The sequence below is a fragment of the Podarcis liolepis genome, assembly GCF_965112155.1.
Source record: "Podarcis liolepis genome assembly, chromosome: 1".
Classification (NCBI taxonomy): domain Eukaryota; kingdom Metazoa; phylum Chordata; class Lepidosauria; order Squamata; family Lacertidae; genus Podarcis; species Podarcis liolepis.
The window spans coordinates 120,945,598-120,970,835 of NC_139554.1; the positions used below are offsets into that span (position 1 = coordinate 120,945,598).

At 47.5% G+C, this 25,238-nt stretch overlaps 1 protein-coding gene and 1 long non-coding RNA gene across 3 annotated transcripts; both read left to right on the forward strand.

Annotated features, from left to right (window-relative positions):
* The first annotated feature begins 1,163 nt into the window (after window positions 1-1,163).
* On the forward strand, window positions 1,164-18,882 carry NABP1 (nucleic acid binding protein 1). 2 transcript variants are annotated; one of them, XM_083470461.1, is made up of 6 exons: window positions 1,164-1,879; window positions 2,261-2,399; window positions 11,439-11,510; window positions 14,415-14,490; window positions 15,192-15,261; window positions 17,015-18,882. In XM_083470461.1, the coding sequence occupies exons 1-6, from the start codon at window positions 1,789-1,791 to the stop codon at window positions 17,203-17,205; spliced, it is 639 nt and encodes a 212-aa protein (XP_083326587.1). In that variant the 5' UTR covers window positions 1,164-1,788; the 3' UTR covers window positions 17,206-18,882. The 2 variants fall into 2 exon arrangements, with proteins under 2 accessions (XP_083326587.1, XP_083326588.1); XM_083470462.1 differs by having other exon boundaries at window positions 1,628-1,879; window positions 17,087-18,882.
* Window positions 18,883-20,246: 1,364 nt separating this feature from the next.
* Window positions 20,247-23,049, forward strand: LOC310691182. The gene is made up of 3 exons (XR_014518372.1): window positions 20,247-20,512; window positions 20,599-21,497; window positions 21,541-23,049. It is a non-coding gene; the product is annotated as an uncharacterized lncRNA (long non-coding RNA).
* Window positions 23,050-25,238: the final 2,189 nt, after the last annotated feature.

Consider the following 25,238-nt stretch of genomic DNA (forward strand, 5'->3'; position numbering starts at 1 on the left):
CAAGTCTTTGTTTAACATTCCGCTGCATGAAGAGTTCTGGACACTGCGAAGGCTCGCTAGCTATTTTGTGGGCATTTTTGGGGGGGCGGGGGCGCTGCTGATAAAGGCGCTGTGCCTAACCGTGGCGCTCTCTCTCTCACGGACGGACCCACACGGCCTCCTTTGCTTTTAAGTGCTTTACGGCTCGGTTACTTTCCTTTAAGAACAGCACAGTCTGATTCCCCGCGTCCTCTTCCAATCAAACATATCCCGCATTATAGATTATTATATATAATAATATAGATTAATAATAATAATAATAATAATAATAATAATAATAATAATAATACATTTTTATTTATACCCCGCCCGCCCCAGCCAAGACCGGGCTCAGGGCGGCTAACAACCAATAAAAAAACCAAGTTGATTAAAATACAATTTAAAAGATTAAGACACAACATTAAAACATTAGGATGCAGCCTCTTCACAGGAGGAGAAAGGAAAAAGAAAGAGCGGTAGGGAAGTAAACGCGCACACACACGAAATCCCGTTGCAAGCGGTTTCCCGAGGAATCCTTTCGAAAAAATATACAGTGGGTGCGGGGCAGGGGAAATGATCGCAGCCCCCACCTCCCCCAGCCTTGGTGTTGTTGGGGACTGGGGAATCAGCAGCGCGTTAAAAGGCAACAGCCAGCCATTCAGCGACCCTTCCCCGAGGCTCATGACGAACTTGCAGTCCTGCCTCCCGGCGAGACAGGCTCGATCCTGCCCCGGAGAGCGAGGCAGGGGGAAAAGAGGGAAACGGGAGGGCGAGCGACTGTAAATATTCTAGGTCAGAGCACAAAAGAATCGCGGCCAACCAATCAGCGCCTCTTACGGGGCACTTTGTCACATTCAGTTCCATTCTGGTGTCTCCGCGTTCCACGGACCATTCCATTTTTCGGGGGGGAGGCTTTCTCGCCCTCCTTGCGCTTCTCCGGCGCCGTGGGGCCACGGAGCAGAACCGCTCCGGCGCAGCAGGATCCAAACACCGAGGCCTAGGAGCTCGTCTCTGATTCCGTTTTCCCCGCCGCTCTTTTCCGTACCTTTCGACGCGACTTTGCTTTCCCACCCCCCCACGCGGAGGAAATGGTCCAGCCCGGCTGGATATAAAACGACGCCGCCGGCACATGCTTCTTTTAGACGGAGAGCGAGCGCGCTTGGAGGGCGAAGCGGCGTGTTTGCGCGCTTGTGTGAAAGTGGCGCTGGGGTGCGGGGCAGCTGGCGAGTTGGGGGGGTTGGAGAGGAGGAAGCACCTTACTCGCTGTGCAATAATAGTCATAAGAGAAAAAGAGCGCCCCGATTTTCTTGCAGAGGGGAGGAAAAAGGAGCCTATAGCGAAGGTGCCTTTTCTCGTTCGCCAGTAGGGGCGGCGGCGGCGGTGGCGAAAGCAGCAGCAGCAGCCAAGCCCCGTGCCTGTTTTAATCACAGCGCCCCGGCTCCCTCCTTCACCCGTCCAGCCTTACGAGGCTTGTGTGGTCAGCTGAGAGAGGGAGAAGCGAGCTTAAGAGTTTCAGGGAAGAGGGATCGCCGTGGGTGCCTCCTTTCTTCCTCAAACACGCTTCCCCGCCGACCTCCCCAGAGTATATTGCACATTACTGTTGCCTTCTCCAAGGGCTGGTCAAACCCGATCTCGTCTAATCCCCCCCACGCCACAGCTCCTGCCACCCCTGCCCTGTTTTCCAAGTGTCCCTCTCGGCTAAGGGGGAGCTTTGTCCTGCTCACTCTGCCCCAGCAGCGCCCGTGCCTTCCTCCTGAAAAGCAAAGCAGCATGAGCATGGCAAACGAAACATACCTCCTCATAAAAGACATAAGGGCCGGACTGAAAAATTTAAATGTCATCTTTATTGTGCTAGAGATCGGTAAGTGGGGTCCCGTGGAACTGTCGTGCTTTTGTTTGTTTTTCACTCCCCGACTTCCTTGGCCTGTGTTATAGGTGTGCAAATGTGTGTGTGTGTGTGTGTGAGAGAGAGAGAGAGAGAGAGGAGTTGACACGTGTCCGCTTTTCAGGGAAAAGAGTTGAGCCCACTTTCTCTAAATCTGTCCTTAAATAGACCCACTTTTAGGGTCCAGAGTGGCTCCTTCCCTGGGCTTTGGCGAAAGTTGCAGGTCCTTTCGCGCCCAGGCAAAGTTGCATTTTCAAAAGGATGTTGTGTCCCCTTGTTCAAAGGACGTTTGCTCAAACCACCTTTCTTTTTCTCTCCCCTCCCCTGCTCCCCCCCCCTTTCCATATTCCCTTGCAGGCCGAGTCACCAAAACCAAAGATGGGCACGAAGTGCGGTCTTGCAAAGTAGCCGACAAGTCAGGTAGCATCCTCATCTCGGTGTGGGATGAACTTGGCAGCCTCATTCAGCCGGGAGATATTATCCGGTTGACCAAAGGGTATGTATGTGTTTCCGACAGTGGGGTTAGGCCGAGTGAGCGGCCTCTGCCCAGCCGCTCTTTTGTTTCGTTGCTGAAGCAACTGGCTGACTCAGTGTGTTCCTGTTAACGCTTTGGGCTTCCTCTTCCTTTCTTAGAATCGTAATTGGTGTAGCAGGAGGAGGGGAAGGGAAAACAACATCTCGCGGGGCCAGATTAGAGGTGAAACCAGAGTGCTCATTTCCCCTTGCTGTGTGTATATAGAGGAAGTTGCCTTTTGCTGGGTCTTTTATTATTATTTATTGCGTTTAATATCCCACCCATTTCTCCCAAGGAGCTCCAGGTATGGCAGGTATGATTCTCCCCCTGCTCCATTCATCCCCACAACCATAACCGTGCGAGGTAGGTCTGGCTGAGAGGCCATGACTGGTCACCCACTGAGTCGTAGAATGGTAGAGTTGGAGGCGACCCCGAGGGTCATCTGGTCCAACCCCCTGCAATAGTAATAAAATAAGTAAATAATAATTTATTATTTAGACCCCCACCCGTCTGGCTGGGTTTCCCCGGCCACTCTGGGCGGCTCCTGACAGAATAAAGCATTAAAAACTTCCCTAAACAGGGCTGCCTTCAGACGCAATGGAGGAATCTTAGCTACGGCCGTCATAGTGGGTTAAGCAAGCAAGCAAGCTCCTTGTTTTCTCCTGCCCCTGGAGGCTAGGACCCGAATCAATGGGTTCAAGTGCAAAGAAAGCAGATTCCCTCCCATTCCGCTTCCGAGCCACTTGAAGCCATTGGCTTGAGTCCTAGCCTCTGGGGCAGGAGCAAGCAAGGGGCTTCATGGCTGAATGGGGATTTCAACCCTGGCCTCCTCTGACTGGCAGCGGGTCTCCTCGGACCGGCAGGGAAGGACTCTGGAGCATGTGCTTCCAGGTTCAATCCCCAGAATCTCCAGGCAGGTGTTCCCTGCCTCCTCTCCCCCCCCCCCCCGGTCTGGAATCCTGGAGAGGCACTGCCAATCGGCAGTGCCAGGTTGGATGAACCCAGTGGTGATAATAATAATAATACAGTGGTACCTCGGGTTACATATGCTTCAGGTTACATACACTTCAGGTTACAGACTCTGCTAACCCAGAAATAGTACCTCGGGTTAAGAACTTTGCTTCAGGATGAGAACAGAAATCGCGCAGTGGCAGCAGGAGGCCCCATTAGCTAAAGTGGTGCTTCAGGTTAAGAATAGTCTCAGGTTAAGAACAGACCTCTAGAACGAATTAAGTTCTTAACCCGAGGTACCACTGTAATAATAATTTATTTATACCCTGCCCATCTGGCTGGGTTTCCCCAGCCACTCTGCGCGGCTCCCAACAGAATATTAAAAACAAAATCAAACATCAAACACTAAAAACTTCCCTAAACAGGGCTGCCTTCAGATGTCTTCTAAAAGTCAGATAGTTGTTTATTTCCTTGACATCTGATGGGAGGGCGTTCCATAGGGCGGGTGCCACTACCGAGAAGGCCCTCTGCCTGCTTCCCTGTAACCTCACTTCTTGCAGTGAGGGAAGGCCCTCGGCACTGGACCTCAGTGTCCGGGCAGAACGATGGGGATGGAGACGCTCCTTCAGTTTGACTTGACAGCTTACCTGTGCTCCTAGGGCGACCTGCACGCAGAGTGCGCATGCTCTTCTTCTGACCTTAGACCTCTGTCGGGGCCTAGCTTTTAAAGCAAAAGGGACGTTTCCAGCCCCCCTTCCCAAACTCACTCGCCTCTCTACAGATGCTAGATTTAGAGGGAACCACGTGGGGAAGCAAGGCCCACTCCTCAGTTCTCCTTGCCCCTCCTTCCCTTCCTTTGAACATGATTGGGGCAGATCCAGGATTTAAACAGATGGGTTTGCTGCTGTCACATGCGGCTTGGCTCACAAGGATGCAGCCTTGACCACACTGGTCGATGAGTCATCTCTTAAAAGCTGGTGGCTTCTTATTTTCCTTAAAGGAAGCATTGAGACACCCTCTTTTTCCTGTACGTTCTGTTTTGAGCTGGATAGGCCAAGAGTCACTTTGGCATATTTTAGTGGGTTCAGTAATAACTGAAGCAGAACCCACACTTTGTGCCGTGCTAAAAAGCCCTGTGGAGATGAGAGAAGACTTTAAGGCACAGTGTGAGCCAGGGGAATTTTCTTCTCTCCCCACAACCAGATTACCTCTTTCGGTAGGGGCTGTTTTGGAGTTCCGCAGAAGAAAAACTGCGCTCCCAACTTGCAGCTGCTGCATGAACACCTTCCTGTCCCCCAGGCCCCGGTTTTTCATTATTACAAAAATTAACGCTGCAACATTCCAACTCATTCATGTGGTTTTGCTGTTGGTAACATTTAGTGTTTCCCCAGCCCACAGGGATCTGCTTCCAAACACTTCACCCATCTAAATTGTGTGCATGCCATACCTGTATGACAGGCACACAATTCACCTCTGGTGTCATTGCAGGCCCTAGGTTGGGTTATATCCCTGGTCACATGATGAGGCAAGAGCACAGATTTCCCGAGAAGCAAACCAGTCACACTTCAGGATTATTATATTTTAAAGGGTGCACACTTAAAGTGTGTTGTTGTCGTTTAGTCGTGTCCGACTCTTCGTGACCCCCTGGACCACAGCACGCCAGGCACTCCTGTGTCTTCCACTGCCTCCTGCAGTTTGGTCAAACTCATGCTGGTAGCGTCGAGAACACTGTCCAGCTATCTCGTCCTCTGTCGTCCCCTTCTCCTTGTGCCCTCCATCTTTCCCAACATCAGGGTCTTTTCCAGGGAGTCTTCTCTTCTCATGAGGTGGCCAAAGTATCGGAGCCTCAGCTTCAGGATCTGTCCTTCCAGTGAGCACTCAGGGCTGATTTCCTTCAGAATGGATCGGTTTGATCTTCTTGCAGTCCATGGGACTCTCAAGAGTCTCCTCCAGCACCATAATTCAAAAGCATCAATTCTTCGGCGATCAGCCTTCTTTATGGTCCAGCTCTCACTTCCATACATCACTACCGGGAAAACCATGGCTTAAGTAGCCCAATACACAGTTAAAATCTCAGGGCCAGCTATCCCCAGCCTCTTCCCTCTTTCCCTAGCAGGATAGGATCTGTGGATCTGAGCATGTTCCTTCTGGATAATCAAAGCCGTAGCTGGGCTTGCTTGCACAAGCCTTAACAAGTCACGAACGCCAGCATGGCCTTGTATGCTGCTTTGAAATCTGATCTGTTAGGGGACCGAGGGTTCAACGTAATGTAATTTTTGAAAGAAGCAACCAACTCTTTCTGCTTCCTCTTTTGATGAGCTCTCACTGTGCGCAGAGAAGAGGTTGGCTTTCTTTAGCATGAAGAGAAGCAGAACTAGCAATTAGTAGTAAAAGCATCTGTTTCTATTACAAGTGTGCTATATTTTCATGTGACAAACGCAGTCCAGAGGAACGCTGGTGGATCGCTGGGTTCGCCATGTCAAATTGCTTTTGTAAACATAATTAAAAAACAAAAGTATATTTACTTGCACTCACAGAGGGTTGATCAACTGCTTTTGTTTTAATATTTTAAAGGTTTCAGATTGGCGGTGGCCTTTTTTGCTGCATTTCTGAGAGAGAAAATCCTGCCTGTAGTTTGTGTGCAAGAGCTTTCTGGGTTTCAGCAAAGGAGGTCACATTGCCTATGTTCTATGACCTACCTTGCAGGCAGGTTGTAAGGATTCCTGAGATAATGTTTGCAATCTGCTTTGAACATGCAAAGGTATTCTAAAGCGCTAGGTACTTTTATTGTGAATGAGGTTGAAACGGTAAGCACCAAGCGTCTGTGAAAATAATACCTTCTTTGCAAAAGTCTATAGTCTGATCTTAAAGGGAAGCGTAATCATTTCTTAAAAGAGTGAAATGGGATGTGTTCAACAGTCATAGAATTCCCATTGTGAGCTACAATTTAGTCTGTGCAAAAGTATTATTAATAATAATAATAATAATAATAATAATAATAATAATAATAATAAATAATTTTCTCCCAGCCACTCTGGATGGCTTACAGTACATACAACAATCTTGTTGTTTAGTCGTGGCCGACTTTTCGTGACCCCATGGACCAGAGCACGCCAGGCACTCCTGTCTTCCACTGCCTCCCGCAGCTTGGTCAAACTCATGTTGGTAGCTTTGAGAACACTGTTCAACCATCTCGTCCTCTGTCGCCCCCTTCTCCTTGTGCCCTCCATCTTTCCCAACATCAGGGTCTTTTCCAGGGAGTCTTCTCTTCATAGTAAAACATAAAACATTAAAAACCTCCTTAGGGTCATAACTTCTCCCTCCTTTGATGGTGATGGCAGATTGCCATAGTCACCTGAAAGCCAATCAAAGAAGCTAAAATAACCCCTTTAACGGTTCCTTTTCCTTTGGATTAATGAGGTGTATGATAACAATGGCAGAGGGCAAGCAATGTCTCCAACACCACACATACTGCTAGGATGGTGAGCGAATCTTGTTTGTTGGAATTAGACTGGGCTGACCTATGAACAACGATAAAATTCGTTGAGTGACCATGGGTCAAATTATTCCCTGTCTAAAACCCCACCTAGCTCACAGGCTTCTCCTGGAGACAAAATGTCAACCTGTCACCTAGAACTCTTTGGAAGAAGGTTTGGATACAAATGTGACAAACACAAAAAAGGAACTTGCAGCAGCCCACTTGGTACATAATGTTAAACCATGGGTTGTTTTGCAAACTGTAAGATCATCACGAGTTGTCCCACAAGCGATCAGCCAAACGATGGCTTGATTATCCAAAGTTTGGTTTCTTTCCCTGTGTGTGTGTGTGTGTGGTGGTTAAGAGAGGTAGTCTTGTAATCTGGTGAACTGGGTTCACATCTCCGCTCCTCCACATGCAGCTGCTGGGTGACCTTGGGCTAGTCACACTTCTCTGAAGTCTCTCAGCCCCACTCACCTCACAGAGTGTTTGTTGTGGGGGAGGAAGGGAAAGGAGAATGTTAGCCGCTTTGAGACTCCTTCGGGTAGTGATAAAGCGGGATATCAAATCCAAAACCTTCTCTTCGTCTTCTTCCTTATGCCTTTGAAAGTTGGTGAGCGTTTGTGGTGGGATGGCAAAAGAGACCATGGTTAAGGAAGAGGGCTGGGTTCATGGCATAACACCAAGCCGTAATTAAAACAAACCAAGGTTTTTTTTTAATGTCAACAAGCAACCCATGGCTTCAGACCATGGTTTGTTGGCAGTAAACAAACCGCAGCTAAGTTGCTGGGCCTGGTTTGCTCACAACACTAAGCCATAGTTTCATAAACCATGGCTCAGTGTCGCATTCTAGCCAGGCTAGCAAGAACGTTAATTATTGGTTTCAGTGCAAAATACAACAATGGCTGCTTATTTAAGGCCATTTGGAGAGTTCCTGGCTGCCTATATTGCATGCACATGCCACTGGATTTCACCCCAGGCTCATTTGTAATCTCTTCAAGTTACAACTTGGCACAAAATGCCGTGTTAAGGTCACTTTCCATTTGCGTCATCTTAGCAGAACTAATATGTGACTGACGGGTGGAGCTAATATAGAGTGGCTGGCTTACTTGTTTGGACACCGATAAAACGTATACCGCTTGTGCCAGCAGTCTGTGTGACAGCCTTAGAAACACCAGTGGCAGAGAGGCAGACAGTATCTTGGATGCCTACTAGTGGTTTATTGCCAAACCTCAGGAACAGGTCCATTTACTAGCTTTATAAATAAAAATTGCATTTGTTAATGATCTTTTAAGAGCCAAACTGTAACTGAGCAGGTCTCCCAACCAGTGGGGGAAGGTAGTTATAAGTGCAATGTGAAAATCCAAACGTCATTTCCCCTCGCATCATTTAGTTCAGGGTTTCCCAAATTTGGGTCTCCAGCTGTTTTGGGACTACAATTCCCATCATCCCTGACCAATGGTCCTGCTAGCAAGGGATGATGGGAGTTGTAGTCCCAAAACAGCTGGAGACCCAAGTTTGGGGAACCCTGTTTGGTTGTCCCTCTCTTTTGCATTTGGCAAAAAGAAAGAAAGGGGAAAACAGTTGATCGCTGGTTAAAATCCAAAGTTTGAAGGTCATGCACATGAATCAAAACAAACTTTCATTCTTGCAGGCAAATATTCACTACGTATAAAGGATTTACTTGTGAGAGATAGGGAATTCTGCCAAAGGATGTCTTTTGTTGCGCTTGCAATAAATGGAAGCTTTCTTGTTTCTATACCCCAGTAGTGTCTCAAGTCCCCATTTGACAATGTTTGATTTGTGTTCTTTTCGTGTTTATACATCTATGCACATGTACAAGAGAGGGACAAATCATACATATACTCAGAGAATGTAGTAATGAAAGTGAATGATCTTGCAAGTCACACAGGGCGCTTCAGCAGAACGCTTGGTGTGTTGTTGCAAATGGCTTTTAATAAATGCTCCCAACTCGGTTAAAAGTTGGTCATGCTGACATACCATTGAGATCAGTGGGACCAATTACTTGCGGCCAATTTAAGTCCCACCGATTGCCGTGGCACTTAAATGTGCCTAACTTCACCTGAACTGGAGCTTTAACTCTCCAACCCTCACAACTGTGCAAAACCTTTGGCTATACAGTAGCAAAAAAAATAAAAATCTCGATGTGCAGAGCTATGGGTAGATCGGAGCTGCAATAAAACACCTGCTAAAAATTAAGCTGCTGGTGTCTTGTGTCAGCTCTGCAGTTAGGATTAAGTGGCTGAGCAATTTTCAGCATGTTTTGAAGCAGATAGACCCTCCAGATGTTCCCCCATTGCTGCTCTAAAGTGAAGGAAACTACTTTTTTTTAATGGCATTCCAGGAGAAAGCATGGATGCTGCAAGTATTGTCATGCTAGCAGTGGCTGTACTAAAAGGGATTAGACAAGATAGGGGAGGAACAGTTCATCAATAGCTACTAGTCATGATGGGCAATGTGTTAGCTCCAGAATCAGAAACACCATGCATCTGATTACCATTAGAAAGCAGCAGCTTATGTTCTGCTTAAGGTTTTCTCAAAAGGCACCTGGCTGGCCATCGCCGGAAGTGGAAAGCTCTGTTAGATGGTCTGATTCCGCGGGGCACCCCATTGGATGAATGGATGAGTCCTCGAGTGTGAGAGAATGCTTAAAACCCAACCATTGTAGTAACGACAGAACTTAGTTTGGCGCCAGGAAACCTCTGAGAGAGTTGCATAACTTTGGGTGCATGAACGGACCAAGAAGCGAAACACCGCTCAGAGAAAGGCGATGTCCTTGTGGACAGAGACAAATGGAACCAGTTGTGCATGGTTTTTTTTTTCTTTTATTAAGTTTATTTTGCAACACATACACACACACACATACTCACAAAAATGCACAATTGAAAGCAAAGAACAAAAAACAATTAAAATAAAAAAATTCCTTCCAGTAGCACCTTTAAGACCAACTCTTAAAGGTGCTACTGGAAGGAATTTTTTTATTTTGACTATGGCAGACCAACACGGCTACCTATCTAACAAAAAACAATTAATTACAAATAAAACATAATAACATACACAAACTTACACAGATCAAACAATCAACTATATGTGTGTGTGTGTGTGTGTGTGTGTGTGTGTGTGTGTATATATATATATATATATATATATATATATATATATATAATTTCAATTCTTCTTTTCTTCCAATTGACTTCCTTCATCCTCAACACGGTTCTCTTTTCGTTTTTGGTAAACTGCCTCCTTCTTAGTTCATTATTACTCCTTTTTCTTTCTGTTTTTAGCTTTTATACCATGATTTATTTTGCAGAAGTTAAATCGAAACAAGTCGAAGTATTAATTTGAGGGCACTGCTTTTTCAGGTATTCTCTATATTTTCCCCATTCTTTTTGAAATTTTTGCTTGGGCTGACCCCTAATGACTTCTGTCAATCTAGCCAATTCAATACAGTCAAATCATTTATCTTGCCACTCTTTTTCTGTCGCCAGTTGCACATGTTCTTTTGTACTGCCTCCGTCTGATATCAGACAATTCAATCTAGGTTGGTTGGTTGTAGGGAGTGGAATTCAGACGAATGCAAGGTGGCTTTCCTAATGCTAGCAGTCAGGTTTCTGCAACACACAATAAGGGTTCATGGATGCTGTACAACACTAACTTAAATGTTAGCCACAGTGTTGCTGTTTTGTAATGATTGGGTTGTTGTTTGTTTGTGTTGAGCCCTACTGGAATCATGTACATAGGCCAATAAAAGTTTGAGCATCTGACTAAGAAATGACCTGTGAGTACAAAAACTTCAAGAATGAATGGGGGGGGGGGAATTATAATTTACTTAGGAGGTAAGCATTATGAAAACATTAGCAGGATTTGAATCCCACTTGTAATGTAACAAATACTATGGACAATATGGAGAGAGATAAAATATAGACTATAAAATAATATGCAGTTGAAAACGTTGACCGTAGGACCCATGGAGGGGATGGGAAGACTTGAAATTCAGAGGAGTCTCTCTACAGTCATAGCTCTTGTTGTGTTTGCTTCACATTGCGGCTTTTCGGGTTGTGAACACGGCAAACCCAGAAGTTTATACTTCCAGGTTTTGCCACAGGCGCAGAAGTGTCGTGCGCGCTTCTCGCATGTGCAGAAACACTCTGTTGTGCTTGCACAGAAGCGCCGCTCTAGTTACGGACTTTTTGGGGTGCGAATGGCACCACAGAATGGATCGTGTCTGCAACTAGAGGTACCACTGTATATGGATATGTATTTGGTTTTGTTATAAATTTATATCTGTAAAACAAATAAAAACAATTTCAAAAAAGAAAGGAAGAAATGACCTGCCAGAGGCTGCTTTGCTGGCGAAATCTGAAAGCTGCACACTTAAGGTTAGCGCTAAAGTCCTATTGATTTTGGTGGTGTGTGTGTGGTCCACTCTCCCATTGGATTTTCTGAGAGGAAGATGTGCTTAACCCAACCCTCTCCCCCCATCAAAACCCAAACCCTGGTCAAGCCTGGGCATTAATTACATCCCCTCTCCCCTGGTGCTTTCTAACGCTTCTGGCGTTTCTCTTGGCTAGGTACGCATCTCTGTGGAAAGGATGTCTCACGCTTTACACCGGAAGGGGAGGCGAGCTTCAGAAAATCGGGGAGTGAGTATCTCGCTTTACACGTGCGCTCAGTTGCTCTCGAAGCCTTGCGCTTCGCAGGCTGGAGCGGTAGGTATCAAATGCCGCCTTGCAAGCGCCTGCCCAACTTGCCGTTGCTTTCTGGGGTTTAGCAAAGTACTTTCTGCCCAAAGAGCCTTGTTCCCGATCAGTTTGGCTTTCCTCGATCTCAATATTATTTTTTCCGACAAGCGTGTGGGGAACCCTGCTTATGTAACAGACGGCTTGCTCAGCTATGCATCCATCTGGCCTGAATGCCTTGACTTAAGTACACCTGCGAACAGGTAAGTGTTCAGCCGCCTAAGCTGCCTCCTTTGTTGTGGGTTAACGCATTGTCGTTTTCAAGGACTTGCAGCGCCGAAAACTGAAGTCCTCTATTTAATCCACAGGCTAGGTACGGTAGAGGCTTCTCCATTCTGGCTCTGGTAATGAGCTCCAGCCTTTTCCTGCGGGAGGCAGCCTCTCTAGGGGTGTAAAGGTAAATTTCCCCCTTCCGTCGAGCTAGAGCCTCTGGGGTCATGGCGGTCTAAGATGTCACGGGCAAATGCTGCTGGCTTGCTTTCTCGAGCATAAGCCTCCGTCGTGACCAGGCAGTCCGTCGAGACCGTAATGGAAAGTTTGGGAGCAGAGTGCTGGGCATTGTTGGCAAGCTGGAATGTGTCACTTTGGGGACTGGTTTACCCGGGCACCTGCGCTTGTGTGGATGGGCAATTGCAGAATAACGCTTCGTTGCATCAGATAGTTGCAACTTCCTGTATCCCCCCCCCCGGCGCCTGCGATGTTCATTCAGGGTGAACCAGGCCAAAATGCGGAGGAATGTTGTGAAAACATTACAGCTGTAGGAGGAGGACGTAGGAACCTGCCTTATGCTGGGGAGCCAGGCCATTGGTCCATTTAGCTCAGTATTATCCACTCTGATTGGCTGGCTTCCCAGGGTTTCAAGGCAGGGGTCTATGGCAGCTCTCCCTAGAAACACCAGGGATTAAACCTTTGGCATTCTACATGCCCAACAGATGTTCTGTTGCTGAGCTGTGGCTCTTAGCCACAGAAAGTTAGACGTCGTCTGTCTAAGGCTATGTGTGGCTGCGTTTGTGGTCTGATCCGCCGAAAGTGATATTTGATTATTCATAATGGAGGCCATTTTCATAATGTATTACAGGCATAGGCAAACTCGGCCCTCCAGATGTTTTGAGACTACAACTCCCATCACCCCTAGGTAACAGGACCAGTGGCCAGTGATGATGGGAGTTGTAGTCCCAAAACTTCTGGAGGGTCGAGTTGGCCTATGCCTGGTGTATTAGCTTCTGCTATATTGGGAGTGTTTCCCAAAATTGGAATGTCAGGGGGGGATAGTCTAGGGTTAGTACTAACTCAGGAAATAAATCTTATTTCCCATCACTGCATAAAATTATTGCCCCATCGCCTCTTAATTTGAATGACGTTGCAAGAATTAAAAAAACGCATGCTTTTCGTCATCCTGAGTGATATCATTTTGAGAGGATTAGTGTAAGATTCTGGAATGTAGCTGACTTAAGTGTGGCTAGATCAGTCTTCAACCTGGTGCCACCTTAACTATTTTGGACTTCAATTCCCATCATCCCTGGTCCAAATGGCTCTGCTGGTGGGAGCTGTGCTCCGACATAGGTGGATTGCACCCGGTAGTTAATGTGGAGTGTTGCTTGTGCAGCTGGAATTATTTTATAAATAGAATAAGGTGTATCGAACGAACAATAACCGGGAGTCACGGTTGGTTCTGTTTTGACGCCTGTGGTTCCTTTAGCTTAAAATGCAAAGCAGGCCTGCAAGATGTTTCTGATGGTGACAAATGCCACTCGAACTAAATTTTCTCCAGATTGAGAAATGCTTGAGAATTGCCTGGCTGGTTCCAAGTTGGGCCCTGCTTTATAGCACGGCAGTGCACTGCAGTGCGGAACAACTGTTGCTTTGCAGCGTTCGACTGCGCTGGAACTTAACAGCACAGGATTGCAGCCTTCGTTATGGATTTGGCGTTCTTAGGCATTCCCGTGTTTTTTTTTAAAACTTCTGCAATTGGTTCTAGCCACTGACATCTTCTGCGTGGTCTGATCCTAGGCCTGCTTCGTTCGATACAAGCTCCTCTTTAATTCAGCAGGACTTGCTCCTAAGTGTTTGCAGCTGTGTATCTTTTATGGCGATGAACGGAATATTTGCTGTGTATCCTTTATGAAGACGAATACAGTGGTGCCCCGCAAGACGAATGCCTCGCAAGACGGAAAACTCGCTAGACGAAAGAGTTTTCCGTTTTGGAGGTGCTTCGCAAAACGAATTTCCTATGGGCTTGCTTCGCAAGACGACAATGTCTTGCGAGTTCCTGCTGGTTTTTTCCCCTCCCCCCCTTTTTCTAAGCCGCTAAGCCACTTATCAGCTGATCCGATCAGCAGATAAGCCGCTAATAGCGCTAATCCGTCAATGGGCTTGCTTTGCAAGACGAAAAGACCGCTAGACGAAGAGAATCACAGAACGGATTCTTTTCGTCTTGCGAGGCACCACTGTAGACTGTTAAGCGTGACCCACCTGCTGACTTGCGGTCTTGCAAAAGGAAGAAGCAGGGACAACTTTTATGCATGCTTGGAGCATCAACCTATTTGGGTGCAAGCTCCGTCGGAATCGATGGGATAGACTTCCAAGGGGAGCATGTGTAGAGCTGGGCTTCTTCATATCTCCTGGATTTAGTTTCTGGGATGGGAGTGGGGGCATTAGCATCTGGTGCTAATGCCCTTACTGAGGGAAGAGGGGGGGGGCAGCTCTGGAATTTGAAACAAGGCATGCACTGGTCCCTGGAAGTGGGATGAGGAGAGCTGAGGAAAGAAATCTCCACACTCCCTCTCACGAGCTTGTTTTTCCTTGCAGGTTCTGCATGGTGTACTCGGAAGTGCCCAACTTCAGTGAGCCCAGCTCGGATCACCCTGGGCAGCCCAGCAAAGTGGTATGTGCCATCTTGTGCAGCATCGTAACATGTCCACAACTGAGGCGCAGACAAACCCTTAACAGTGTGGCCTATACAGTGGTACCTCGGGTTACAGACGCTTCAGGTTACAGACTCTGCTAACCCAGAACTAGTACCTTGGGTTAAGAACTTTGCTTCAGGAAGGGAACAGAAATCGTGCGGCGGCAGCGGGAGGCCCCATTAGCTAAAGTGGCACCTCAGGTAAAGAACAGTTTCAGGCTAAGAATGGACCTCCGGAACGAATTAAGTTCTTAACCCGAGGTACCACTGTACAGGAGTGGGTTTCTCCTGTGGGAGGAGAGGAGCATCTTAAAAGGACAAGAGGAACAAGAATTAGCTTAGTCTCGTGGATACAGTGGTACCTCGGGTTAAGAACTTAATTCGTTCCGGAGGTCCGTTCTTAACCTGAAACTGTTCTTAATCTGAGGTACCACTTTAGCTAATGGGGCCTCGCATCTCCGCCACGCGATTTCTGTTCTCATCCTGAGGTAAAGTTCTTAACCCGAGGTACTACTTCTGGGTTAGCAGAGCCTGTAACCTGAAGCGTCTGTAACCTGAGGTACTACTGTACTGTTTCTCCAAGCCCCCACAGTTCTTTATGTACCATGGTTGTCTTAATCTCTCTCTCTCTCCCTCTCTCTCTCTCTCTCTCTCTCTCTCTCTCTTCATTCCTTTTAAAGGCCCAGGGTGAGCAGAGTAACAATTCCCTTCCATCAACTAATCTGAGTTCTTGTACTTTTGGGCCTACTGGTAAGTGAGCGTGTGTTGTAAAATAATAATAATAAAGTTTCTGTCTTGGAAACGAAGGTTCAGGAACACCTGTGGTGGCAGGTTTAAACTATGGTTTACGGGAACAAAGATCGGAAGCCTATCGTTCAATCTCTGCAGCTTTCCACAAACCACACTTGAAACCAGTTTTAAGCTGGTTCGGGCTTAAACCAGAAATCGGATGCTTCCTGTCTCTTCTGGCCGAGCCAGAAGAGGGAAGTCTCTTTGTTCCTCACACTCAAGCGTTCTTATTCTTGTAATGTTAAAACACTGGTTTAGCATTGACATCCAAACTGGGCCTATGGATTCAGAAGGAAAGTAGTTGAGCTGTGGGTTAATGCCCTCACCCCTCTGACTCCTCACTCTGGCACAGTTGGGCCTGTAACAACCTTCCCGCTCAGGTTGTGGCTTAAAGGGCACCTGGTGATTGGGAAGGGTGAGTCGTCAGGCACGAAGGTTTGGTTCCTCCAACTACCCATTGTGTTTCTCTTGCTTCTTGGGAGATGGTACTCCCATACAGGAAGGAGGAAACAGCAGGTAGGGTGTGGAGAAGCTGCTACATGGGGGTTGTGGGACTGTTGTGGATAGTAGGAGAGGCTATATTGATTAAATATCATCCTTCCTCACTCAGGCCTAGTGAGTCAAGTAGCAGAACACATTTCCCTTATACAACAGGAAGCTAGTTTGCAGATTCGTTTGAGTCTCTTTAGTTAAGCAATCCAGGCTGGCTTGCCCAGATTGGATTATTCCTGGTCAGTCCCCTTTTGTCCCTCTCAAGCTGAAAGGATCCTGCGCTGCCACCTTCTACTGAAGTCAAGCTCCCATTTCCTTTGAGCGCTGTGCAGGTTTCAGCAAAACAACAACAACAAACTTGTGGTTACGTGAAACATCCTCAATAAACACACAAGACGTAACCGGCTGTACTTTTGAATAAATAAGGTATACTGTTGATTGTATCAAATTGTAGATTTCAACGGAAGTCTCGTAAAGTTCAACGAGAAAAGCAGAAGACCCAGTGGATCAGTTCATTCTCTAGTCATAAGATCCATGTATGTATAAGTGTCTATTCCACCTGTCTGTTCATACAGTAAGTGTTCCTGCAACCACTACTATGCTATAAGATCCACTATCCTGTAATATTACATATGCCTGTTCTGCTGATGAAGCCTAGGATGGCGAAACGAGGCTAATATTCCGGAAATACTTGCCTTAGACTCTGTGAAAGGATTCTGTGGATCTGTAACAACCCTTCTTGTGGATTATTGGACTCTGTGTACTTTATGAGACTTCCGTTGAAATCTACAATTTGATACAATGAATAGTATATCTTATTTATTCAAAAGTATAGCCGGTTATGTCTTGTGTGTTTATTGTGCAGGTTTCAGCAGCATCCCGGTGCATTTTGTTATATCTGGGGTTTATACAGCGCTGGGAGAAGTTGCTCCTGCTGCTGCTGCTAAGACAGCGAAACACACGTCTTCCCTTGTTTTCTCTTTGCCGTTGGTTACTGTTGGCATGTGGATGGCAAAGCAAGCTGCTGTTAGGGACTTCGTGGTCTCTGCAGACACCTTCCCAGCTCACCTCAACCTCTAAGGTTCAGCGAATTGTGAGAGAGGCCAGCTTCATATACATGCAAAGCGGTCTCCTGGACCAAGAAGCTGCAGCTTAGACTGTCTGACGCGCGGATGTCTTGTGTCTCTGCGTTGTCTTTTATTCTTCTTGTTTGCTTTTGTAGGAAATGGTTTGCCAGCAGGACCTGAGCTGAGCGGAGTATCGTCTGCTTATAATCATGTCTCCTCCTATGCAGGTACTGGGAGGGTCAGCGGGCGGGGCCCCGCCCCTCCTTCAGTGCCGTCCAATCACACGCGCCCCCCACAAAGCACAATGAGTAACGGGAGGGATCCCCGCAGAGCCTCAAAAAGATGACCCAGCCAAAAGACTCACTTGTCCGCCTAAACTCTGTATACGCCCTACTTGAACACTTAATTGCACTTTTATTTATGGTTAACTGTGTGTGGGGGGGGGGTGAAGTTTGGTCTACTAGTTCTCTACCTTCTGTTGTCCAGAGAAGAGGATTTCCTCCCTGCCGCACACCTTTCTCTCTCTTCGCCATGCTCCCCCCAGGCTGAAAAACCCAGTGAAGCTGCTGAGAACCGCATGAGTCCGGGGGGGGGGGGGAATGTCTTAAAATAAGGGTCGTAGATGGAATTGGGATTCCTTGTTGTGCATCAGATGTTCATGTCCAAAACAAACCTTGAGTGTGGTTGAATGCTTGTTTTTTCCCCCCTTCTCCTTTTCCTTTTTTCGGTTAAGTTTAAACTGCCTAGCCTTAAGGTGTGTTAATATCGTCTTTCTGCTGTCCTGACCAACTCCCATCGCGGCTAATGAAGGCTGGCGGATGGAACAAGGGGCAACTGCTCTGTTTCACCTGTGTGTATTAAAAATGCCCTGTGAGAAGTGGAGACGATCTGCCCAGTGGTGGTATAAAAAGGGGGGCTGGTGTTTTCCCTCCGGTGGGGTGGGGTAAGTGATGGTGGCTGCGTTCGACTAGAGAAGGCCCATCTTCTCGTGCCAAACTATGCCTGCTGCTTCTCCAGGATCTATTTTAAAATCCCAGATTCGCTCCAGGAATGCAAAGGCCGCCTCTTTAGTTCAGTAGGCGCTGCTGCGTGAAAAACAAAATGAAATTCTTAATGTTCCTCTTGGATGGCTTGCAATTGACCTTCGTGGAAGCTGTGATGGCATCTGAAGATCCAGTAGGATACGGCTTTCGTAAAGCACAGCTTCTCAGAGGCCAGAGAGATTTTTTTTGCCACTCTGCAAACTGCATAAACCGGCCATTTTTTGTCAGCCCTGCCAATGTGCCCCCCCCCAGTGATTTCAAGTTTATTCTGTTGAGAGCGGTGCTGTGAGAAAGAGGAAGGGAATCCCCATACACAGAGAAACCGTATGCCAGGCATTAATCTGGCTTGAGCTGTTCCTCTTGACACACTGGTTTTCTTTTTGGAGCCCTCCATCCCACAAGTGTGTGTATTTAGGGGGGGGGCGCATTCAACCTCACCCTTGCACCCCAGGGGAGTGTTTTACCTCTGTATCCTGCTGATGGTTTCAGCCGGTGCAAAGTGTGTTTGGAGCGAAGAGCTAAAACGAAACCTGTGTATACGATTCGTGCCGCATGCCTGCTTTTCTTGCAAGAGCCGCCCTCGAAATTCTCAAGGGCCAATTTGCACACGTAACGCTTTCTGCTTCTAGAGCTAATACCTCAGTTTCTAGAAAGGGCAGCCTTCTGCCGCTTAGTGCGAATTGTTTTCAAGCTGCTGAGTTTGGAAAGGGGGAAAATAACTCCCAGGGTCATGCAAAATATGTTCGGTTTTTCCTTTTTCTATTGTAAGCATTCTCAATGTGTCTTTGTACTGGGTAACCCTAGAATTATTTTCAATCTTTTTTGTTTGTTTGGGGGGGGGGGAGAGAAATCTTATTTGGAATTCATGCAAATGCTGTAAAATGACTGTTTTTCCTTCTCTTTTTGTTTGTTATATTATTGAAGCGGACCTCATAAATAAAAGTTGCACTAACCATGTAAAGCAAAAAGCAAAAAAACCCCACCATTTCCCCCCTTGTCAAGATCATTTTCTGCTCTGAAATGTGTGTGTTTGATTTCATCTGTAACGATGTTTATTTGGAAACAGGTCTCACCAGCTATATTTCCAAGAATATATAGGAGTGTGGAGAGTGTTTCTTGGCGCCACTCTTAATCTGCAAACTTTTGATTAGCGTTTTTGCCATCTTCATCTTTCTTGTTTACAAAGGCTTCCTTTGCTTATAAAACAGAAAGCAGTAATGGCATTAATGATATACCGTATTTTTCGCTCTATGAGACACACCAGACCACAAGACGCACCTAGTTTTTGGAGGAGGAAAACAAGAAAAAAAATATTCTGACTCTCAGAAGCCAGAACAGCAAGAGGGATCACTACGCAGTGAAAGCAGCAATCCCTCTTGCTGTTCTGGCTTCTGGGATAGCTGCGCAGCCTGCATTCACTCCATAAGACGCACACACATTTCCCCTTACTTTTTAGGAGGGAAAAAGTGCATCTTATAGAGCGAAAAATACGGTAAATAAAAATACAGCAATGAGCATGGGTTTTAGTTCTGCCTGCATTGTGATCCTGCAAAATTCTGGTCTGTGCTTCAGTAACTGGGCACTGTTGGAAAGCTTGCCATTCCAAAACAAGTTCTTCAGTAGCAGTGGCTCAGAGAGAAGCTCACTTCTTAAAGGGCATTGAGGTAGTCGGTGTGGTGTTCTCCAAACACTGTGTGCTTCAACTTCCACCCACCCTCATCGTTGGCCATACTGGCTGGAGCCAATGGGATTTGGGAGTCTTGGCAACAGCAGGCTGGCTCCCTCAGATAGAGGTGATCTGGGGGTAACTGGGAAGTAGCCTCCCGGTTGTGTGGAACTTGAAGCGTTCATTGGTTTACAACCACCAGTTCCCAGGCCATCGTAAACAGGTAAAGTATAAAATATCAAAACAAAGGGGTGCTGGTTGAGACTGGCACAACGGAAGCTTGTCTCTTTAGGGTGACCTTGCCAGCTAACCCACCCTGTTTAATTACAGTGGTGCCTCGCAAGACGAAATTAATTCGTTCTGCGAGTTTTTTCGTCTAGCGAATTTTTCGTCTTGCGAAGCACAGTGTCGGAAAAGTTTTGGAAAAGCTTCAAAAATCACCAGAAACCTCAAAAAAGGCTACCACACCGCGTTCTATGAGTTGCTCCTCGAAGTCAAGTCTCAACTGTATTAACGGTGTTAAGAAAAAGGAAACAAACTTGCAAGCCGTTTTCGTCTTGCAAAGCAAGCCCATAGGGAAATTCGTCTTGCGAAGCAGCTCAAAAACCGCAAAATCCTTTCGTCTAGTGAGTTTTCCGTCTTGCGAGGCATTCGTCTTGCAGGGCACCACTGTACATGTGGATGAGCTATGCTCTGAGCCCAAATGCCAGCTGCTCGCAAAACGGATACATTAGAAGCATCGTACATGGTTGAAATCGCTAAATTGCAAGGAAGAGAAGCAAACTTGCTTGACTTCAGTGGCACGTTCGGTTTGGTTTGTCCTGAGCGTTGTAAGGACCAGGTCAATGAAACCTTGATGTTTAAAGAGATGTTCTGGCAAAAGAAAGGGCAGAGCTGTTCTGGGAAGACACCCTTTCGCAGATGAACCCAAGAACATATTTATGGTTAGTAATATATCCATATGTATTTCCAGGTTTTAAATGTCTTGCTGTCCTTGATTAATCACTTTGTTCTTTTAAATTTTCTTAAGGGGAAACTGCATCAAGCCAAGAGAACTTGGGCTGAGGTGACACAGGAGAAGCCTCTACTTATTTTTGCCAGCCTTACTTCTGGATATTTCTTCAGTCCCCCACTCCCTGTTATGTAGTCGCTAAGAATACATATGGCTCTCGCTCATAATATAGCCTCAGCGCCCCACATGGGAAGAAAGAAACCTGTCTAACCCTTGACGGTTGCTTGGTTCATGACATAGAGGAAGGTTGAACGATAGCTTTCGGTGACAATGAGCATTGTTTAATGTTGTCTACCATTGTTCACTTTTGCCCCCTAAAGCAGTCTTCCTCAGCCTGCTGTCCCTCAGTTCTTGTTGGGGCTCCCATTTATCACTAACGATTGTCCAGGCTTTCTGACCTTGATGGGAGTTGTAGTCGAAGGCACCAAGTTTGGGAAAAGGCTGCCCTAAATGTAACACCATTTTAAATACGATGGTTAGATGTCAACAGATCTCAACTTTCTGTATTTCAGAGGGTTGTTAACATCCTCATCCATGATCATTGTGAAATGAATACCCAGCCCAGTGTGGTTTTTTTCTGGGGGTACAGTGGTACCTTGGTTCTCAAACTTTATCCGATCCGGAAGTCTGTTCCAAAACCAAAGTGTTCCAAAACCAAGGTGTGCTTTCCCACAGAAAGTAATACAAAATGGATTAATCTGTTCCAGACGTTTAAAAACAACCCCTGGAACAGCAATTTAACATGAATTTTACTATTTAATGAGACCATTGATCTATAAAATGAAAGCAATAAACAATGTACCGCAGTCACACAATCAATCAGTAGCTGAACTGAGTTCCACACAGTCACAAAAACAAAACAAAAAAGCTGCAAAAACAAAAAGGCAAAATAAATGGCAAAATCAGACAAAATCAGCGTATCATTCAAAATGGAAGTGTGGCAAAATCAGACAAAATCAGCGTATCATTCAAAATGGAAGTGTGGCTCTCAAATTGGAAGCATAAGACTCAAAACAGCATGTTTGGCTTCTGGGAAAAATTCACAAACTGGAACACTTCAAATTTGCAGTGTTTGGGTTCCAAGTTGTTTGAGTACCAAGGCGTTTGAGAACCACAGTAGCACTGTACTTGAGAGTATGCAGTACTGACACTCTCCCTGCCCCCAAATGTTTAAAGTGTGCCGCTTACTGTAAAAACTTCATGTGAATACCAGCACTTTTTTCCTAAAGAAAAGAAAGCACTGACTTCACACAATGGGACTTTTAAAAAAACTGAATGTTTTTAAATGCACAAACCTAGGTGTGTCTTTTTATATACCTGGCATGCCCTCTCTTCTGACAAGGCAGCCATACTTGTAAGGAAGACCTTTTCAAAATAGCTGGTTCATTAAGGTGAAGGCTGAGCCTGTCTCATTCTGCCCCATAAGGAGCAGTTAAGGCTTGCCAGCATCTGTGTCCTCGCCTACCCCTGGGAATGATGGGAGAGGCTGCATTTCTGCCCGCCTCTGACACAATAGTGTTGGCCTCTCTCCCTGAGAGGCAGCTCAACGGTAGGCAGAGCTCTCTTACCTGAAATGATGAAAACACATGACTGTCTCGAACTCGCTGTTGCCACATAATTGCCCCCTTGCCCCCTAACTTGGAATAGGCAAAGGGAAGCACACATAAATGTGGACATATGAGCCTCCCTTCACTGTCTCAAAACCTGAAGTGGAAGTAACAGTTGAATAGATTAGTTTGTGCTTGCTTTTACCGTTCTGGGATTTCCAGAGACCAAAAAGCAGCCACAGAGAGGATTTGGCAAGAAGCTTCCTCTGGTGTGCAAACTGAAATAAGATTATTATGGGGCAGGGAGGGATATTGAGGAACAGTGCTCCCTGCTCGTAGAATCTGGGACGATGCCTTATCTGAGCAGTATTCTCCCCGGGTTTGATTTGTGTAAATAGGACTGCATGCGTGGCTTGTAAATATTGCAACTGGTGCCACGACCTCCTTCCTTAGTTCAGTCGAGTGTAGTTTTCACTGCATATGCTCTAGAGCAGCCTAACTCAACCTGTGGGTCCCCAGATGTTGAACTACAACTCCCATCACCCCTAGCTAGCAGGGCCACAGCTCAGGGATGATGGGAGTTGTAGTCCAACAATATCCAGGGACCCACAGGTTGAGAACCGCTGCTCTAGAGCAGTGTTTCCCAACCTTTTTTGGGCAAAGGCACACTTGTTTCATGAAAAAAATCTCGAGGCACACCACCATTACAGCCCCGTGACGTCAGCGCGCAGTGTCACGCCAGGAGGGACATGAATTGCTAGCAAATTACATAATCACCTCCTTGAGGGCTGGCTCATCTTCTCCGAAGGCAGAACCCCATTAATTAACAGCACAGACTCACACCATAGCCAAGACGAGGGGGGAAAACCTCAGTCATGCACAGTCATGCACATGTGGGGGCTAAATGAGGACGAAGACTGGGCAGAGAGCAGGGTTCAATTCACCCCACCTGGCCAGGACAATCCCTGGGTGCTCCCTTGGGCCACTCGCCTGACCCACCTCGCAGGGCTGTTGTTGCGAGGATAACACGGGGAGAACCACGCATGCCCCCGGGAGCTCCTTGGAGGAGAAAGCGGGCGATGAATGCAATGCATGAAATATATGAGAGGCGACCAGGTTTTGCAGGTGAGGGGCCCCCGCCAGCCTCCGCTTCCAACACCCGGCGCAACGACGCCGAAGTTTCCCCCCGGGCTCGGCTCGGGGAGCAGCGCTGCTCCCCCCCGGCTCCCCTTCGCCCTCCCGGCTCTCTCTGCCGCCCACTGGGGACCCCCCTCACCTGCCAAGTTCGGAGCGCTGGTGGAAGTTGCATGCATGCATGCAGGGCACCGCGTTGCCATTGCATTGCACTGCACTCCATGCAACGCCTGCACGCATGCATTGCCTTGCACGCCCGCCAAGGGGTCTCCCCGCGGTCCGATGCGTCCCCTCCAGCGCGGATGCAGCATTGCAAAAATAAACACCCCCCCGACGCAGCCCTACCTGGGGGGCAGCCTCCGCCTCCGCCGCTCTGCCTCCGCGGGGATCCCCGGGCTCCATCCTGCCGCCCAATCTCCGCGGGGGCGCAGGCAGGCTGCGCGGGGTCTGCGTGGAAGAGCCCCTGCCCGCCCGGCCGCCGCCGCTGCGCTCATTCCATGGCCGGGAGAAGAGCGCTTCAAACAAAACGCCCGGCCCGCCAGGCCACACTGGGAAACGTAGTTTGCGCACCCCGCGCGGGCGCGGAGCCCTAGGGCGAGGGGACTACGGATCCCGGCAGCCCCCGCGCCGGGGACGGAGGGGGAGAGGCCGGGTGCAGGGATGGAGGGGCGGGTGGGCGAGCGAGTGAGTGAGTGGCAGCCGCCAAGCCTTGGCCGAGAGCCAGGAAGGGCCTCCCCGGAGGAGGAGGAGGAAGAGGGAGGCGCAGAGCGGGAGGGAGGGAGGGAACCCCAGGGGTCATCTAGTGACGGCGCCCCAATCGAAAATTTGACTTAAAAAAAAAATCTTTCAAATTTTTAAATTTTTCCCGCGGCACACCAGGCAACATCTCGCGGCACACTAGTGTGTCGCGGAACAGTGGTTGGGAAACACTGCTCTAGAGCATGGGTAGGCAAACTAAGGCCCCGGGGGCTGGATCCGGCCCAATCGCCTTCTAAATCCGGTCTGCAGACGGTCTGGGAATCAGCGTGTTTTTGCATTAGTAGAATGTGCCCTTTTATTTAAAATGCACCTCTGGGTTATTTGTGAGGCCTGCCTGGTGTTTTTACATGAGTAGAACGTGTGATTTTATTTAAAATGCATCTCAGGGTTATTTGTGGGGCGTAGGAATTTGTTCATCCCCTCCCCAAATGTAGTCCGGCCCCCCACAAGGTCTGAGGGACAGTGGACCAGCCCCCTGCTGAAAAAGTTTGCTGACCCCTGCTCTAGAGGCCATTTTTGCAGCACAGCTTTGTTTAGGAGCTGCTTGGTGACTACAGCGAGGCAGTTGTGCCTTTTCTCAGTGGCTTTCAGGAATGGGGAGTGGGGCATTGGGACTTGGGACATGGTAGACCCACATCTGAACGGTGCATGCTTCCTAGTGTTAACGCAGGCAGGGCAGGCTGCAAAACTATTTACATTAGGCAAGCATCAGTAACAACATAAATATCCATCCCTCGCTCAGCATTGCCAAATGTCAGCCTGAATACTCCCTCTAGTGGTGTACGGTTGCACGGTTGATGCCAACATTACCAAAGAAAGAGAGAGATTGCTCTTCTGCCGCCAAATATCTTGAGCCCATGAGCTCAGGCTTTCTGCCATTTGTACCTATAGACCCCCGTGGTTTTATATCGAATTGTCCTATTGTGTAGGAAAATGTGATTGCGTGTGCACACAGCTGACATGCTGGCTTGGATCCCAAAGCGGTTTGCCATAAGTGGAAGGGCAGTATTGTTTGGGCAAGGCAACATGATGTTCCAGCCATGATGGCTCAGTCATAGGATATCTCCTTTGCAGGCAAAAGGTCCACCTCCAGTCCGTGTACTGAGGCAGATGTACCAACAGTCTGGTTCAGTGCAAGGCAACTTCCTATGCTCCTTGACCCTAAAAGGAGTGGCTTTGAGGCCCAGCAGGTTGTACAGACCCTGCAGGTGCCCCTAT

What these genes read in the sequence shown, in the direction of transcription:
- NABP1 (XM_083470461.1), top strand. Translation starts at nt 1,789, where the DNA reads ATGAGCATGGCAAACGAAACATACCTCCTCATAAAAGACATAAGGGCC. An exon ending in CTTTATTGTGCTAGAGATCG is followed by an intron (nt 1,880 to 2,260) that starts GTAAGTGGGGTC and finishes ATTCCCTTGCAG; the next exon opens with GCCGAGTCACCAAAACCAAA. An exon ending in GAGCTTCAGAAAATCGGGGA is followed by an intron (nt 11,511 to 14,414) that starts GTGAGTATCTCG and finishes TTTTCCTTGCAG; the next exon opens with GTTCTGCATGGTGTACTCGG.